Genomic DNA, 17,339 nt, shown 5'->3' on the forward strand with positions numbered 1-17,339 from the left:
AATTACTTCATTTAGACTTTTGTACAGGTTTTAGATCATAAAACTGAAATTGAGCATTCTCTAAATTTGACGGGTTTTTTGTTTGTTTTGCTTTTTTGGTGATTATATGACTTGTATGTTCACGTAAACATATTAAATCAGTCCCAGATTGACCACTGAGGATGTACTGTCCTTGATGAATTTGAAATATCAGCTGAAAAAACAAACTCTTCATTACACTGTTGCGTCTTCCCTGCACCCTCACAGCACCTAGGGCAGTGGTTCTCACCGTAGACCACCCAGCAGAATCTGAGGTGCTTCGTAAAAGTATGTGTAAGAATTGAGTATGATGAAGGCATCGTTTTTAATGAGTAGAGAAAGGTTGTCTGTCTGTTCCAGTAAATGATGCGGAGCTAGGCAACTGGCTAATCGTTTGGGAAAGGTAACTAGGTCCCTTCACTCACACTAAGCAGTAGAATAAATGTTAAATAGATTAAAAGGTTAATTTTTAAGTACGTATTTATTAGATGAAAGTTGGAGATAAATTTCTAGAAAGCTGTGTCAGGGAAGAAGGAATCTTCATTTTAAATTCCACCAACTGAAATATTTGAATTTCACAGAACACCTCTAATTTTCTCTTATTTGTGATAAGGATGTGAAGATAGCTCAAGGGCATATGTTTCTATTATGCTGAAATAGTTTCTTGCTTTATTCCTGATTATATGCCCAGTATCACCTATATTTCCCTGTTTATCACAAAGTTGATATCATGTCTAACAGACTGTAAACAGTAAATTGTTTTTTTTTAAGTACACAAGAATAAGCGTATTGGCTGTGATTGCCCCATCCCTTGTAGTTTTCTAGTACTTGGGAGTCACAGGATCTTTTCTCAAAGAAAAGCTTTGATGAAGTAAGCTTTATAAACTTAAATGATCACTTATGCAGTCTTATAAAATTAAATATAGCAATAGACTTTACAGAAAAAAAAAACTTGTTTTACAAGTGGTTCTAAAATGTTTTCTCATAGGCTGAAATGTATATATATAAAGCACCATGGCTTTTCCTATTATAAGCAGTGGAAAATTGTTTTTATTAATGGCAAAGTAAGCTCGGGCAGTGGGCTACAAACACTCATAGAAATTTATAATTGCATATATAATTTAGATACCTAAATTTGGTCAGTGTTACTACTAAACTGTCCCTCCAGTCCCTGAGTACATGATAACTAATGTATTGTCAGCACTTATCACTTCACCAGTTGTTTGGAGCCTGTGCAAACGTTCACAGGCAGATAGTAACATTTGCAGCATATCTGGGTGTGTTTCCACATAAAATGAGCACATTTTTAAGGAAACATTATATTTTGGTGCACTATCAGGAAATAGGAGAACACCCTGAGTAGAAATTTACCACAAACATTATAGGGGCAAAAAACATGATGGGAGCGTTTTTCTGTGCAGACTGTGACCAGGCTTCAACCTCATAAAATAAAAAATGGGGTTTGTAAGTATACAATTGATAATTAAGCAAAAACTTGCCAAGAAATCTTTCAAACCTATTTAACTTTCTAGTCCTTCACTTACTTAAAAAAACAAAGAAGATAACATCTACAAATAATAAAGGTATCGCTTTAGTCACATCTTCCGAAAGTACTAAAAGGGTAAACCAAAAAAACCAAACCTATTGCTGTCAAGTTGATTCTGACTCACAGCAGCTGTATAGGACAGAGTAGAACTGTCCCATAGTTTCCAAGGAGCACCTGGTGGATTCGAACTGCCGCCGTTTTGGTTAGCAGCCGGAGTTCTTAACCACTACGCCGCCAGGGTTTCCAAAAGGGTAAAGCCTCTGTTACTAATGGCTAAAGTGTCAACATAATCTTGTGGTTGTGGTTATCAGGGAAAGCTTGCATCTGACCTCCCTACAACGTGACCTTTGATGATATTTATATGGCAATTTGTACCAGAGAATAGTGTTTCATGCTTTTTAGGTTATTTTTTTTTATATATTATGTGGCAGTTTTTGAAAACTTAATTAAACTTTATTTCATTAGGTAGAAATACAGGTAAAGGTTGGTTTTTGTTTTTAATGTTTCTCTGCTAACCTGGTGACCAGCCCACTAGGGATAACCAGTTGTAAACTCTGGTCTGATAAGTAGGTGGATTCAAATTTGAGCTAAGGATTTGAATCGGTAGAAGTAAAACTCTAGACATACTTTCCTTGTAGAGTCTAGATTATTTTGAAATTCCCAAAGGATAGGGTAGTTTCTTATCTCTTGGTTACGTTCTAGGTCGTTCAAGCCCTCAGTTAGACCCTTTGAGAAAAAGCCCAACCATGGAACAAGCAGTACAGACCGCCTCAGCCCACTTACCTGCTCCAGCACCTGTTGGGAGAAGGAGCCCTGTATCAACCAGGCCTTTACCATCTACCAGCCAAAAAGCAATAGAGAATCAAGAGCACAGGCGAGGTAGACTTTAGCTATTTACTATTCCTTAATTGACTCATCAACGTTTTCCATTGACCTTACATTTTTAAAAAAGATTTACTTTATGTCAATGATCCTAGAAAGTTTAAGCTGAACTTAACAGAGTGTTCTTCAGTCTTTCAAATTTGACTCAAAGTGGTGGTGGAGGGGGGGTATAGATTTTTGTGGGCATTGCACAGGTTTTGTTTTGGCGGGCTTTTCCCATTTCTAACCTTACAGAAGTTTTTGATTATGTATCCTGAACTGATTTGTCACTTTGTATGTCTTCCGTAGTTGAAGCACACAAAGTTTCAAGGCCAGAAAATGAGCAGCTTAGAAATGATAGCAAGAAACAAGTAGGTGAGTTACTTGGATCTAAAAGCCATAACCTATGCTTCTCAATGGGGAAACATTTTAAATGTGTGGTACATAGTTACAATGAAAAAATGAAAGACAGGGGTTGGTAACTATACAGGAGTAGCACAAGGGAGTTCCTTTTGGTGACAGAACAGTTCTTTATCTTATATTATGGTGGTAGTTATATGAATCTATACATGTAATAAGATCTTATAGAACTTTACCTGCTTAGTAGAATTTGTTTACATTGTATTTATATTTACATTGCTTATGACTTCCTTGTTTATATTGTCTTTTGTATATATTTTGTACCAGTTTTGTTAGCATTATAAAATTGGCTATTTTTGTTGTCTTCTATGCTTTTATAAGAATAGAATTATCTTTGAAAGTTTCCTCATTAAAAGTATTTGAGCCCTAAGACTTTTTTTTTCAGAGCCTTTATTTGAAGCAGTTGTTCAACAACTTTAATTTTCTTTCATGATTATTGATTTAATAATATTTTATACTTCTCTGTTTTAATCTGTTTTGTAATCTATAACCATTGCTCCAAAATCCTCCGTTCTATTAATATTTTCAAATTTATTACTGGAGTATAAATTGTAATTGTTGTTTTTGTGTGATTTCTAGTTGTGAATTTATGTTGCGTTTTGTTCCTGGGTTACTTTCCTGAATTGTTCTACTTTTTGGTCTGTATTTTCCATGAATTTGTCTGCCTTTTTCATAAATTTGTCTTCTTCCTCATTTTCATCTGCTTTTTGCTTCAACTGTTGGATTGCTCTGAGTATTAGAGATCTGAATTCCCTGTCAGATAGTTCTAGTGCTTTTTCTTATACTGGAAGTCATCTGGTGTTTTGTTTTGGATGCCTGCAGGAACCATCCTGTCCTGTTTTTTGTTTTTTTTTTTAATATGTTTTGATATTGTCTGCTGTCTTCAGGACATTCAGTAGTTATTTTCTTCGTTTCTTGATTGTAGATTTGTTTTGTCCTGCTTTTTTTTTTTTTTTGGTTATGTCTGAGCAAGCAGGCTGTGTGTTCTTTGTTGTTTGCTTGTCTGTAGTCATGATACTTTTCACCTCTTTGTCCAGTGGGCAGGGCCAGTCATTCAGCTGTGGTGCAGTAGGGCAGGTCCACCTGAAGGGGAGTGGCTGGGATGGGTTGTTTGCGGCACCTACTAGGGCTGACAGGGTGGGCCAGGAATCAGTGCTGGGCAGGTTCCAGTAGGCCGTGCCTGTGCTGCTCAGGGGTGTGATGTTCAGTGCACGGTGCAAGTAGGCAGGAAGAGGGGAGAGGTTGTGATGTGTGGAGCTAATAGGGGTATGGGAAAGCGGACGGAGAAAACAATCCAAAAACAAAGAAAGAAAGAAAGAAAAATGCTAAGGGAGCTTGCCGTTGGAGTGGAGAGATGAGAAATCGATAAATGGAGAGAAGCAAAAAGGAAAAAAAAGGAGAGGGAAAGAAAAAAAAAAACTAGATAAAAATTTGAAAAAGGAAAGCTCCCAGGAGTCCCAGAGTCCCACCATTGGGGCTGCTGAGACTGGGGAAGTGGCTCCCAGGTTGCGCAGTATGGCCTAGCTAGAGGGGGTATAGATGTTACATAGCACCAGGTATTCAGAAGACAGGAAAAGAAATGTAGAGAGAGGAGAACTGAGAGATGAAGAAAGACAGGAAGGGAAAAAGAGAAAAAAATGCCCCCAGGGATCCCACCTACGTGGCTAGGCAGATTGGGGGAGTGGCTCCTAAGCCATGCAGTGCACCCCGGCTAGAAGGGGCTCCCAAGCTGCAAAAAGAAAACTAACAAGCAAACCAAAACAAGAAGAAAAAAAAAGGTCCAGGGATCCCACCAGCGTGGTGTTGCTGGCTGGGGGGAGTGGTTCCTCGGTCCAGGGTGGCTTCACAGCTTTTCATGAAGAAGCAAGGATGGCACACGGAGCCAGGTGTTCCTGAGAAAGGAGGGGGAGGTGGTAGGAGGCACAGAAGAAACCAAAAGAGATGGAAAGAAGCAACACCAGCTCAGGGGCCCGGCCAGTGTGGGCAGGGTGAATCCAAGCAGCCTGAGGCCAAAGCAGTTGCCTCCTGGCCAAGAGACTGTGGCTGGCGAGAAGCACAGAAGCCGAAGGCGGGTAGGAAGGGGGCAGTTAGGAAAGCTTATATACCGGGTGGTCTGTCTCCTGCTGGGAGTTCCACAGAGCTGCTTTCCCTCGCTCCCTGGCTGTGAGTGCTCCCAACACACACACTGGAGTCCACGATGGCGGATCCGCGCTGCGTTCGCTGACGGGGCCCTCCACACGTGTCTCTCCTCGCTTCCGTCCTCTGTCACGTTCTTATTCCATTCTTGCTTGGCTGAGTTCTTTATCTCTTCATTTGACACCTCAGGTTCCAGAAATGACGTTTGTCTCTGTTTTACTTAGTTTTTTCGGGTCTTTGCTGTGGAGGGACGGCGCAGTGCTTCTGTTTATGGCGCCATGTTGGCCGGAAGCTTGCAGTATGAATTGTAATAACTTCCGAATTGAAAAAACAAAAGACTACATGTGATCGCCTTACTTAAATAATTAGAAATTATCTTTCACTTGATTTTAGAAAGCTAGATGTGATCTTTTAAAATGTATAAACACCTTTTTATTTCTTCCATGCGTTTTTTCCCTATGTTTTTGTATGCGCTGTGTGCCGTGGAATACAGCGGTTTTCGGTTTGATTTGTTGTTTTTCACTTTTTTTTAATTCGAAAAAGGAAGAAATCCCTTCCTCCCAATAAAATAATTTTGATAATTCCATTATTTGAAACCCAAAATCCAGTGCCGTCGAGTCGACTCTGACTCACAGCGACCCTGTAGGACAGAGTAGAACTGCCCCATAGAGTTTCCAAGGAGCGCCTGGCGGAATTATTTTAAATTATTTAAAATTTAAAATTATTTAAAAACGATATAAATAAAGTATCTGTCACTGCCCCTTAAAACTCCCCTCCCCTGAGCTTGTTTTAGCAGAACAGTGAATATTCTTTCACTTTTTTTCCTATGATTTTAGACATCGCCATCTCCACATCTTAAACTTTTTTTTAAGACAGAAGGCTCATGCTTTACTTCCTGGCGTGTAGCCGAGACATTTTTAATAGTAAAAGTGAATGTTTTAAGCATCTAGCTTATCTAGATTTAAATATCTAGATGTGTTACTATGGTGGGTTTATATGGTTTGTTTCTCCAAAAAGGTCAGGCAGTTTGTAAGACCTCAATGAACAGTTTGCCACCCTGTGGTCACTTCTAACCTTTGTCGCTTCTAACTAAACATTTCACATAATTACTATCAATGATTTTATATTGTTCTCTGCATTTTTCATGTAACTCATATCAAAAACGATTTCGTACTCCTTTTTTATAGTTTTAATCATTCCTCTTGTGTTGAATACTTGGGTTCTCAGGTTTTCACTATAAATTATCCTGCTTTGGTATTACTTTATCGTAGGTCATACAATTGACTTAAATCATGTTATCATGTTATGTTCTATAGAGAGGAAAGAGGTACAGGAAGACTCAAATGACATGGAACATATAAGGGGATACAGTAAAGGTGAAGCAGAAAGTGTTTGGAGTCAGTGAAACCTGGTGCTTCTTGTCTATCGTTTTATTTGTGACATTTAATGGAAATAACACCAGCTACTTTGCATTTTGTGCTTATAGAGTTCACTTATTTTTCTTACTATAAATTTTTGTTCCTGTGATTTTTTTTTTTTTTTTCCATAAAAGGCTTCCTAAATTTTGAAAACTTACTTTGTGCCAGGCACTTTGTGGGTATTAGGGATATTGCAGAAGGAGAAAAAAGTGTCTACCCTCAAGGAGCATACATTTATTTAGTACAGAAACCTCTAAGCTTGTTCATTTGCATACTCTATCAATAGCCTATTTATGAGTGGACACTATATGTGTAAATGTTCATAAATTTTTTGTGTACTATTCTCAGTCTGGAAACCCTAGTGGTGTAGTGGTTAAGAGCTGTGGCTGCTAACCGAAAGGTTGGTGGTTCGAATCCACCAGGCATTCCTTGGAAACTATGGGACAGTTGTACTCTGTACTATAGGGTCACTATGAATTGGAATCAACTCAACGGCAATGGTTTTTTTTATATTTTCAGTCTATATATTAAATATTAGTAAAATTTAATTTCTTATTTTAAATAAAAATACAAATGTAGTTACGTGTATAGAGTTTTTGAAGTGTTTCTGTTGATGATCACTTAAATATAAAGACCACAATAGTAACTTCTGTCTTGAACTAGCTATTACGTATCGGGTAGCTTTTGTCTATATTCTTTATAACCTTAGTTCCAGGTGCTCCTTCAGCTCCAAGAAGAGGACGTGGGGGTCATCGAGGTGGCAGGGGAAGATTTGGTATTCGGCGAGATGGGCCAATGAAATTCGAGAAAGACTTTGACTTTGAAAGTGCAAATGCACAATTTAACAAGGAAGAAATTGACAGAGAGTTTCATAATAAACTTAAATTAAAAGGTAAGGTTTGGTTTTTCTCCTCAGAAAATCGTCTTTTTTGGCCAGTGAATTATTTTCCTGGTTAGGTGTTTAGCTTTGTTTAGTCCAAGTCTTGATGTTAATGATGCGTGCTTGTTTTCCATTAGAAGATAAACTCGAGAAGCAGGAGAAGCCTGTAAATGGTGAAGATAAAGGAGACTCAGGCGTCGATACCCAAAATAGTGAAGGAAATGCTGATGAAGAAGATCCACTTGGACCTAACTGCTATTACGACAAAACTAAATCCTTTTTCGATAATATTTCTTGTGATGATAATAGGTACAGTCTTTTAAGTTGCTCATATGCTCTTACGATGTTGAAGTGTAAAATGATTTCTGATAAATTCACAAGGTTTAATGAATGTTCAAAAATACCTAAGGACCACAATTTTTAATGTTTTATTTTGCTAAAAGAAAATAATAAATAACTTTAAAATATTCTTCCTTGAGAAGAAGAAATAACCATATACTTTTGTTTAAGGGTGCATTCACATTTGAAAAATCAGTAATGAAAACAGAAGCATTCACCTAATATTTGAGACAGACCTTTTCCTTTACCCCTCTGTGTTGTAGTTCAGTTAGAGCCAGGACGAAAAATGCTACTACTATTACCATGATTTTGCTGACAGAGTCAGGTTCTGCCATATTGCAGTAATTGTGGGTCCAGAAAATAGTCAAATTTAATGAGAGAACCCAGCATAGCAAGCTCAGCAGTCCAGAAGTTCTGCTGCCCAGTCCAGATTGTCCTTGTCCTGGCTGCAGTTTGGTGCCACCTGGTGACAGTTGTCTGCTTCAGTTTAAACATGGTTGACAGGAGATGATTCTATCAGTTGTTAGATGCATAGGCTGTTTCCACCTTTTAGTTATGTGAATAGTACTGCAGCGAACCTTGGTGTTGAAGTATCTATTTGTGTTCCCGCTTTCAATTTCTAGAAGTGGAATTGCTGGATCATATAGTAATTCTATGTTTAACTTTTTTTAAGGCACTGCCAGACTATTTTCCACAGTAGCTGCACCATTTTGCTTTCCCACCACCAATGCATGAGAGTTGCAATTTCTCCATATCCTCGCCAACACTTGTTATTTTCCATCTTTCTAATAATAGCCATCCTAGTGGATGCAAGGTGGTATCTTACTGTGGTTTGGATTTTCATTTCCCTAATGACAGTGAGCATCTGTCACATGCTTATCAATCACTGGTATATCATCTTTGGAGAAATGTCTGTTCAAATCCTTTTCACATTTTTTTTTTCCTTTGCCCATTTTTTAATTGGATTATTAGTCTTTTTGTTGTTGAATTGTAGGAGTTTTTTATATGTTCCGGATATTAAACCCTTACGAGGTATATGGTTCCCAAATATTTTCACCCATTCTGTTGTCTCTTCACTTTCTTGATAAAAATTTTTCATTTAGACAAGCTTCAGTTTATCTATTTTTTTCTTTTGCTGCTTGTACTTTTGATGTCATATCTAAGAATCTGTTGTCAAAAGCAAGGTCTTAAAGATTTATTCTTGTTTTCTCCTAAGAGTTTTATGATTTTATGTCATTGTTCCATTTTTGAATTAATTTTCATATGTGGTATTGGTTCAGCTTTTTTCTTTTGCACGTGGAGATGCATTTGTCTCAGCACCATTTATTGACAAAAATACTCTTTCCCCGTTGAATTGACTTGTCACCCTTTTCAAAAGTCAATTGTCCATAAATGCATGTGTTTATTTCTGAACTTCCAATTCTATTCTGTTGGTCTATATGTCTATTCTTACAACAATACCACAGTTTTTGTTACTATAGCATTATTGTATGTTTTGAAATCGGGATGTGTGAGCCTTCCTACTTTGTTCTTCTTTTTCAAGATCGTTTGGCTGTTTGGGACCCCTTCAATTTCCATGAGTTTGAGGATAGACTTCTCCATTTCTGCAACAAAAGGCTGTTAGGATTTCGATTACATTATATCTGTAAATGGCTTTGAGTAGTATTGACATCTTAACAATATTAACGTTTTTCAGTCTGTGAATATGAGATGTCTGCATTTATTTAAGTCTTGTTTAATTTCTTTCAGCAGCAGTGTTTTATAGTTTTCATTGTACAAGTCTTTCACCTCCCTGGTTAAATTTATTCCTAAAGTATTTCAAGAGTTCTACTTGTTTTTGCTGAGGAATGTTGTTTTGAAGGTCTTTTGTTCTTGTTATAGAGAACGGAGACCAACATGGGCTGAAGAAAGAAGATTAAATGCGGAAACGTTTGGAATCCCACTTCGTCCAAATCGTGGCCGTGGGGGCTACCGAAGCAGAGGAGGTCTTGGCTTCCGTGGTGGCAGAGGGCGTGGTGGTGGCAGAGGTGGTACCTTCACTACCCCTCGAGGGTTTCGTGGTGGATTCAGAGGAGGTCGTGGGGGCAGAGAGTTTGCAGACTTTGAATATAGGGTAAGTATGCTCTGTGCTTTGGGATTAGCATGCAGTTTTATGAAACTCAAAATTTTTTTTACTTTTATCTATTTTAGGTTTTGGGTTTGTTTTTTTTTTTTTAAAGGAAATTTGAGTAACTTCCATTTTGACTTTTTAGTGGGAGATATACCTGATTGGGATGTTTTTATAATTTTAAGGAGAAGTAACTTCTTGCCTAATGAGTCTTTTTTTTTTTTTTCCCCTTTAAAACCAAAAGAGTAGGAAGGACATAGTCCTAGAATGGAAGGCAAGTCTTTACATTTAATAGCAGCTAACATTTACATAGTGTTCAGCTGTTGCCAGGCATCGTTCTAAATGTTTTCCACGTTAACTCATTTAAGCCTCATTTCAACTCTAAGGCAGGTCATGTTATTGTCTGCATTAACAAATAAGGAAAATAGGCATAGAGACACTCAGTACTTGTTCAAGGTCACACAACTAGCAAGTGATGGTACTGAGTTGTGAACCTCACAAGGAGGTTCCTCACTCAGTGCTTTTAATTTCGTTTTATGGAAAACTCACTACATTTCCCCTGGTTTCCATGTTTCACCATAGTCTTGAAGTTTGTTTATTTAAAGGAGTCAGGGTTCCTATTCTAATGTATTGATTTCACTGGTGATGGAGCACAGGGGTTGTGATCATGGAAAGGATGGAAATCCCCTGGTGAAGAGATTGTTGGGGGTGGCAGAAGGCAGCTGGAAACAGACCTGTCAGCAGGAGTTTCATTGTCTGGGATTTAAAACTGCCCATTGCCGAGATCCCTCAGGAAGGATCATTGTTAGTGGCCTGTTAGTTTGGATCCCTCTGGTATTGTGTAATCACAGTTAAGACTGCTGAAAATTATCCTCGAGTCATTAGTCAGGCTCTACAGCCACATTGGCCTGATGAAGCTGCAGGACTTCAGACTAGCAGAATGTCATCCCAAGTGGGAGATTCTGTCTTAAGAACCCCAGAATGGCTCTTGCTTGTTACTGTTTCTGTTCTTGAGCTTCTCAGCAGCCTCTTGCTCAGTCCCGTTTTTACGGACATTTGCCCTTAACTCTTCTGCAGTGGTTGATGCTGATGACCACCCACCCAAATTGTGGTGGTGGTATTTTTTTTTTCTAGTTGTTTTTAATACTCTGGATACTGATTTTTTTTTTTTAAATACAACATAGCCCACTAGATGCATTGTGGTCTACCTGTCTCTCCAGGTCAGAGTTCTAGTCCTGGCTTCAGTCCCAATTTCCAGCAGGACTGCCCTTTTCCTTCGTTCTGCTGCAGACATGTAGGCCATCTTGCCCTGGTTTAGTGCCAGACTTATTCCTGTCTTAGGGCCTTTTCACCCCTTCCCTCTGCCTGGAATAGTCCAGTTGGCTCTCTCTCACAAACATTCATACTTGCTTGTGCTTTATCTCTTAAACTTGTGCAGTATCACACACGCAGACACACACAAGGGCACAAGCACTACTATTACTGTTTCCCTACACTGATTTCCATTTTCTTCAGTACCACTTAACAGGCTGCTTAAAATTACTTGTGTTTTTGTATCCTTGTTGCTTGTCTTCTCCATAGCATATAAGCTCATGAGGGCAGGATCTTTAGGCTTTTTGGTATCAACAACAGTACCTGGCATGTTGTTAATACTGAATACATAATTATTAAATAAAGAATAAATTTTTTTTAACAAGACACCAGATAAGCAAAATTAAAACCACGTGCATTTTTGCTTAAGGGTAGAGATGATGTTCAAGTTACTAACAGTTGGTGTGGTAATATTAATAAGTAGATCAATTTTTTAATACCCCTTTTTCTTTCACTATATTTTTTAAATCTAGTCTCACCACATAGAGATAACATTACCCTTTTTTTTGTGCATTTTTTTAAAAAGCCAAATTGGGTTCATATGGTTATTCTATTTAACAATATATCAAACCATTTTCTATATCATCCTTCGACATGATTTTTTTCTAGTTGTCGTAATTACTGTAGTAATTTCTCTTTGCCATTAAGAATACATTGAAGTCAACTTTAACATAATCCAATTTTTTAAGCAAATCGTTACAACGTAATTTTTTAATGACTGCATGGTATTAACATACAGGTACATCGTCGTTTATAATTTCTTTACGGTAAATGCTTGTAATTAGAATTACAGAATCAAAGACACATTATTTTGGCTTATATTGCAAAACAGCTATCCAGAAATGTACCAGTTCACATGCTCCCACCTCACATTACCATTTCTAACTGCATATTTCCCTCTACTTCAACCCTTTCTTTTTTAAAACTCACTGCTTTCCTTAAGGAGCTCTGGTGACACAGTGGTTAAAGCAATCAACTGCTAACTGAAAGGTTGGTAGTTCAAAACCACCAGTGGCCCTGCGGGAGAAAGATGTGGCTGTCTGCTTTTGTAGAGATTTATAGCCTTGGAAACCCTATGAGGTCACTGTGGGTCGGAATCGATTCAATGGCAGTGGGTTTTGGTGGGTGTTTTCCTTCCTTTTCTCTTTTGTTTTTCTATTTTTCCCATCTGCAAATACAGAATTGTTCACCAAGCCTTTATCCTTGGTCTCAGCTTCTCTCCCTCTCTGTTTCCCTCACTTTACCCTCTGTAGTGAGCATGTCCAGTCATAGCTTCTAATCTATATTTCAGCTTGGTGCTTGTACACATCTGCTCTGCATTTCTCTGTCTTCACCTGGTATTGTGTCCTACCAGCAACTTAAATTTAACCTACCTTCCGCAGAGCAGCCTTATCATCTTTCCTGTCATCTGAGCTCTGCCTCCCAGTGATCTGTGTTGGCCATTGATAGACCGTTCTTCTTTTCTCCCAGAGAGTGAGGGCATCCGTGATCATGGCCCATTTCCACCATCACCACATTCATTCCTTTGAAATGTCCCTACCAACTGCCATAGTAGCTCACTGACTGGTTGTCAGACCTTTACTCTGTTTACTCCTCTTTGGGCAGATTAGCTGTCTTTTCAAAAACCTGTGACACCTCCTATAACATTGAGTCAGCTTAGTTTGAGAAAAAGTACATTTGTATTATATGTGAGAATTAGTGTAATCATTGCTGTTACTACTTCCATCAAATCACAAACCTTTCAGGACCTCCATTCTGACATTTGTGGAAAGAGGGTTTGTACAGTTTTATCTCAAATATACCTTTTAAAGATCGTTAAAGTCTCAGCAGTGGAAGGCACCCGAGAGGTCTGACCTGGCCAAACCATAAACCTTTTCTATAGCATCTTTGATGGGGTCTGGGAGCTTCCTCTTCCTAAGGGTACCCATCCCAGCATAGGAATCCTCTATTAGGATCTCACAGACTCACACACAATTTGAGCAGCAATCTCTTTCTCTCTATCTTCAATCTGTTGGTTTAATTGTACCCCCATAAATGCACAGATCTGTATATTCTTCATGATAGTTTTTCAAATATTTGAAAAAACAGCTACAGTAAAACTTCTGAGAGCCAGAACTTGATAGGACTGCCTTGTTTTTCCAGGTCTCCCAAGTTTTCAACCTTTGACAGGGTGCAGTCTTACCACTTTTCTATGGCTCATTTTAGTGGAAAAATATTTGAGCATTTCTTTCTGACAGATTTCCACCTTATACTTTAAGTTCTCTTCTGCAGGTTTTACTATATCATGTTGTCTGTGTATGAACAGACTGTTATTTCCTGTTCCTTGAATACTCATCAACAAACCTTCTTTGAGTAACCACTGTGTGTATGGTATATGCACTTATTAATACCAACTTTTTTTTGAAGCCATGTGACACTGTTCAATCATCATGAGCCTTGAGATAAAAACCCCTATCACATCTATTGCAGAATTAGAATGCACTGTAGAGGTTGTCTAGCTCAGCATGGGCTCAGAGTAAATGCTTAGTATGTTGATTAAGAATGTGCTGCTTCAGCCCTTGGTGAGATCAAAGGTCCATCAGCGTGGCCTGGCCTAACCCTTGACTGTCCATTCCAGACTTAGGTGGCACTAGAGCCCTGTATCTGGCACTAGAGCCCTGACCTTCTCAGCAGCCTGCACCTTCCAAATGCTGTCATCTGGTACCTTTAAATGTTGTAAACAATGAGTGATCACTGTTACAGAGCGAAGATTAACCTCAAAAATCTCACTGGGTTTAAGGCAGCATCTAACACTTCTCCCCAGAGATGGGTGCCAAGGGCATTTATAGTAGCCTTCTAGCAATGGGTTGGCTTTGTTCTTTTGTTCTGTATTGGCATGAACCGTTACAGTTTTAGAGTGAGGGTAAGCAAACCTGCTTGTTTAATGAGAGCATGAGGGAAGGACAGGATCATAGGTTTTTAGGAAGTCTTAGAAAAATCAGCCAAACTAGAACCCCTCACCCACCCCATCTCCATCAGTGGATGAAGAAACTAGGGCCCCTGAGGCGTTCACTCTCTATCTAGATACAAACTAGTAGAGCCAAAATTAGAACCTTACTCTAGACCTTTGTCTCTGTTTTCCTTAAGGATAATAATGTTAGAAGAGAACCTTTGGTGAGTTTAGTACTTTGGTGCTTTTTTCTTCCATATTTTGGGGGGTGTTGGGTTGGGGATAAGAGTATAGCCAGTTCCTATTTTATTTGCTGCTGCCAAGAAGGTGAAGCTACTATGGTGGGTGAGACAGATTGCCTTGCATTTGAGTCTTTGTTTCTTTGGAGGGGGTCCGGAGATAATGAGATGCCAAAAATGACTGAGCATGTGGTACTTTTCTCCCTCCTTTATTTTCTCCTCCTCTTCTCTCCCTCCCCTCCCCTCCCCTTCCTTTCTGCCCCTTTTTTCCTCCCTCCGACCCTCTCTTCTCTCTCTCTTTCCCTCCCTTCCTTTGTCTCTCCTTCCCTCTTTTTCCCTGCCTTCTGTGTCTCTTTTTTTTTTTTTTTTTACCTTTCAGAAAACCACAGCTTTTGGACCCTAAAAGGTCTGGATCGATCATACTGCTTTCTGAAAGGTAAAAATAAATAAATAAATGGGGGAGTGTGAAGGTTGGCTTTGGTTGGGGAGGAGGGTCATATTCAGCTCATTGTTTCTGCACCACCTTACACCATGCAAAGTGCATTCCAGTTTAAGGACGTTGTACAAATGGTTCGGTGTTGTATACACAGATAAAATTACATCTTTAACCTAGGAAATGTCTATTTCTAACAGTTGGAGTGAGAATCAGCCATAAACTCAGGCATGTAGTAGCAACTAGGGCTGAAGAGACTAAATCCCCTGCGCATCACCTGGGCCCTAGCACTGTCTGCAGGCCTTTACTTTACAGTTAGTCTGACCACAGAACTAGAGGCTCCTTGAGATTTTTATTACTTTTTCTCATTGGTTACATTTAAGTTTTTTAATTGTCCAGTCAACTGGTTGTTTTTCAGAACTTCTAATTTAAATGGATTTCTAAGTAATTGCTTTCCACTGGCTTGAAATTTTGGAGAGAAGTGTTATTTTATTCTCTGGATATTTCCTTGCTTAGCAAAGACATCAAAGACTTGGGGATTTTATGATGCTTCTTCCAGAGTCTGTTGTTAATTGTATTTGATGAGTTTGATTACTAAGTGAAAGTTTAAATGCTATCATTGTTCTAAAAACTTATTAGGGAGAGCAACCAAAGACAGTGGGTTACATTTGTACCTTGGGGGAAAGCTGCTTGCCAGGACCAGCCCACCACACCACTGATTGAACCTTTACTAACAGAAAAAATCAGTTAACAAATAATGAGACCCTGCTAGGTGTGGGGGTTACGAAAAGTGTTTTGCGGAAGTCAGTGAAACAAATTTGTACATGAAAGTAAAAGGAGGGTGTATTTAAGGTATTTGAAAGTATACTTCAGCAAAATAGAAATAATTTCATAAAGCAATGATTTGGAACATAAGCCTTTTTTTTTCTTTTTTTTTTTAGAAAGACAACAAAGTTGCCGCCTAGTCTACAAACAAGTCTTTGAAACTAGGGGAATTTGTAGCTCTTCACAGCCCTGAAAATGGTTCCCGTCTCTGCGAAGAATGAAGAAGTGAATTCGCTGTATATTTGTCACCAGCACTGGGTTTTGTTTTGTTTTGTTTTTCTGCTTAATTTCAAAGAAACAGTGAAACCTTTGAGAGCCGGAACTTGACTGGACTGCCTTGTTTTTCTGGGTCTCGCAAGTTTTCCGCCTTTGGCAGGGTACAGTCTTACCACTTCCTCTATTAGTGGAAAATATTTGCGTTTTTCTTCTCTGACAGGTTTCCGCCTTCCACAGGTTCCAGATCTTGCAGGTTTTACTGTATAATGCCGTTATTTTGGGGGAGGGGGATGAAAGCTCATCTTAAAAAATGAGCATTAAATATATTTGAAATAGCAGAAGGTTAAGTGATTTCTTATGTATAGTTAAACTAAAGCAGTACTTCAGTGGGACTTACAAGTATTTTTTCATCACTGAGAGGATTTTTCTTATCACTAAATTCGGCAATTATTGCAAGTTGCCTGTGAATGGGGCCGTGATACTGTGTTTTGAGAAGGTGTGTATGTGTCTATCTTTATCTTTCTCTCTCTCCTTTTTTTGGAAATCCTGTAATATCCCTTTTGAGGTAGCTCAATTAATTAGGGTGCTGGATGGTAGAGAATTTTGTCAGTCAACTATGTACACACAGTAAATACTGTTTCTTAGGCAAAGGTAACTTTTTTATATAGTTGTAAAATTCCATTATATTCCATTGCCAAAGAAACATTAAGAACTTTGTATAGCTGTATAAAAAGCAACTAATTTTTTAAAGAATAAACATTTTAAAGTCAGCAAACAGCCTGTGTCCTTGCAGAAGTTGATGTGCTGAGGAGCAGAGTTATGGGTGGGTCTTTTTTTTTTTCCTTAGCTTTCCAGGCTTAAGATTCTTTGATTTTTTTTTTTTTTTTTTTTTTTTAATGTTTGGAACCTAAATGAAGATTTAATACATTCTTCCATTATCTAAAAAGTATAAATTATTCATGCAAATTTTAAGAACTGCATTTTGTAGCAAATGGCATATCACAGGATTTGTCCAAACAGTAGCTATTTTCCAGATACAAATGTAAATAGCCATAGATAGAGCGTAGTACTTAGCTGTATTTTCAGGTAAGTAAGGCCCTGCCCGCCCCCCCCATTTTTTGTTCTTTGGGGAATTATTTTGTTCTGTTTTTAAGAAAGTAAAACTAGGCATTAACTAACTTGTTTTTCCTGATACGCCTGGAGTTAAACATTTTGTCATGATCCCTTGACTCATTCCATTCAATTTCAGGATTTGGAGTGTTAGAAATTGTTATCTTGATAACTGTCAGGCATCAGAACACTGGTCGTTGGACCTGTGACCCACAAGTGATTCTGTGTAGAGTTCATTACTGATTATAAATTACTAGTAAATCTTTTTGATATTCAAGCTATAATGGAAAAAAAAAAATCAGGCCACTTCTGTGTTTTTATTAAGGCCATGGAATAAAGGGATCCAAAGATGCAAATATTTTTATCTGTTTTGACTTTTGTTAACTTTCTCCTGAAAATAGTAGTGATAAAGATGTGGAAAACTGCACCGAAGAAGAATTGGAATACTTAAAGATGGTTGATATTTTTAATTTTAATTTTATATCTTTTGT

The 17,339-nt window shown here is 38.3% G+C and overlaps 1 protein-coding gene across 4 annotated transcripts in view; it reads left to right on the forward strand.

Moving 5' to 3' along the window:
• LSM14A (LSM14A mRNA processing body assembly factor) overlaps nucleotides 1–17,129 on the forward strand; it is a 47,732-nt gene extending 30,603 nt beyond the window's left edge. Inside the window, exons 5-11 of one of the 4 annotated variants that reach the window (XM_049863716.1) lie at nucleotides 2,267–2,443; nucleotides 2,735–2,800; nucleotides 7,109–7,291; nucleotides 7,417–7,588; nucleotides 9,500–9,731; nucleotides 14,644–14,700; nucleotides 15,639–17,129. In XM_049863716.1, the coding sequence (XP_049719673.1) occupies nucleotides 2,267–2,443; nucleotides 2,735–2,800; nucleotides 7,109–7,291; nucleotides 7,417–7,588; nucleotides 9,500–9,731; nucleotides 14,644–14,667 (854 nt within the window). In that variant the 3' untranslated portion in view covers nucleotides 14,668–14,700; nucleotides 15,639–17,129. The remainder of the gene's footprint in view (nucleotides 1–2,266; nucleotides 2,444–2,734; nucleotides 2,801–7,108; nucleotides 7,292–7,416; nucleotides 7,589–9,499; nucleotides 9,732–14,643; nucleotides 14,701–15,638) is intronic. The other 3 variants (XM_049863718.1, XM_049863717.1, XM_049863719.1) reach the window with 3 other exon arrangements.
• The last annotated feature ends 210 nt before the right edge of the window (nucleotides 17,130–17,339 follow it).

Source organism: Elephas maximus, chromosome 21 (genome assembly GCF_024166365.1).
Source record: "Elephas maximus indicus isolate mEleMax1 chromosome 21, mEleMax1 primary haplotype, whole genome shotgun sequence".
NCBI classification, from domain to species: Eukaryota; Metazoa; Chordata; class Mammalia; order Proboscidea; family Elephantidae; genus Elephas; species Elephas maximus.